General features: G+C 36.8%; 1 protein-coding gene across 1 annotated transcript; it reads left to right on the top strand.

Annotated features, from left to right (window-relative positions):
- Window positions 1–56: 56 nt before the first annotated feature.
- LOAG_19301 (hypothetical protein) lies at window positions 57–379 on the top strand (the record flags this gene model as incomplete). The annotated part of the gene is made up of 1 exon (XM_020451949.1): window positions 57–379. A coding segment is annotated over one exon (321 nt), but the record flags the coding sequence as incomplete, so codon positions are not given.
- Between the last annotated feature and the right edge of the window lie 274 nt (window positions 380–653).

Genomic DNA, 653 nt, shown 5'->3' with positions numbered 1-653 from the left:
GTACAATTAGCCAAATAGGAAGACAAATAGAACGTTCCGTAAACCAATTATGCCCCATGGAAGTAAACGGAACCTGCGAATTAGATGAAACTGAATCAGAAAGACCAATTACTAGCAGAATCCAAGAAGTTACTGACTCATCAACCAATTATAATAAGGCAAAGGGAAAGGAAATTGAGGTAACTGATGGCCCTATCGCTAGTCGAACTAGAAAGGCTCAACAACAATCGACTCCAGCAGGAAATCCAGTTAAAGACAATTCCACTAGTCTTACGAAAGCGCTCTTCGTAATGACTATTCTATCATTAATATCAACCCAGGCAATAGCAACGAAGAATTGTAATTGGACTTCAGGGATACCGTTCAATATTCCGGAAAGGTGGAGTTGTGACAACAAAACCAATCATACAATGATAAACCTGAATTGTAGATTCAATAACTCTTATTTAATGAAAGGAAATATTATTCTGGACGTGAACAATAACATTGATGATAAATCAACAGCGAATTTGAATCAAACCCAGGAAACGACAAAACGATTACTTCTGATGGAAATTTCCCTAGAAGAAACGTTTAACCCAAACAATGTGAAGTTTCAATATATCTTTGCTTCTCTCAGACGAGAATTCATCCAATTACTCAAGGTAACCTAA

Source organism: Loa loa (assembly GCF_000183805.2).
Source record: "Loa loa unplaced genomic scaffold supercont3.4963, whole genome shotgun sequence".
In the NCBI taxonomy this organism is placed as follows: domain Eukaryota; kingdom Metazoa; phylum Nematoda; class Chromadorea; order Rhabditida; family Onchocercidae; genus Loa; species Loa loa.
Note: the sequence above shows the minus strand (reverse complement) of the source record. Positions and strands in the feature narration are given on the sequence as shown.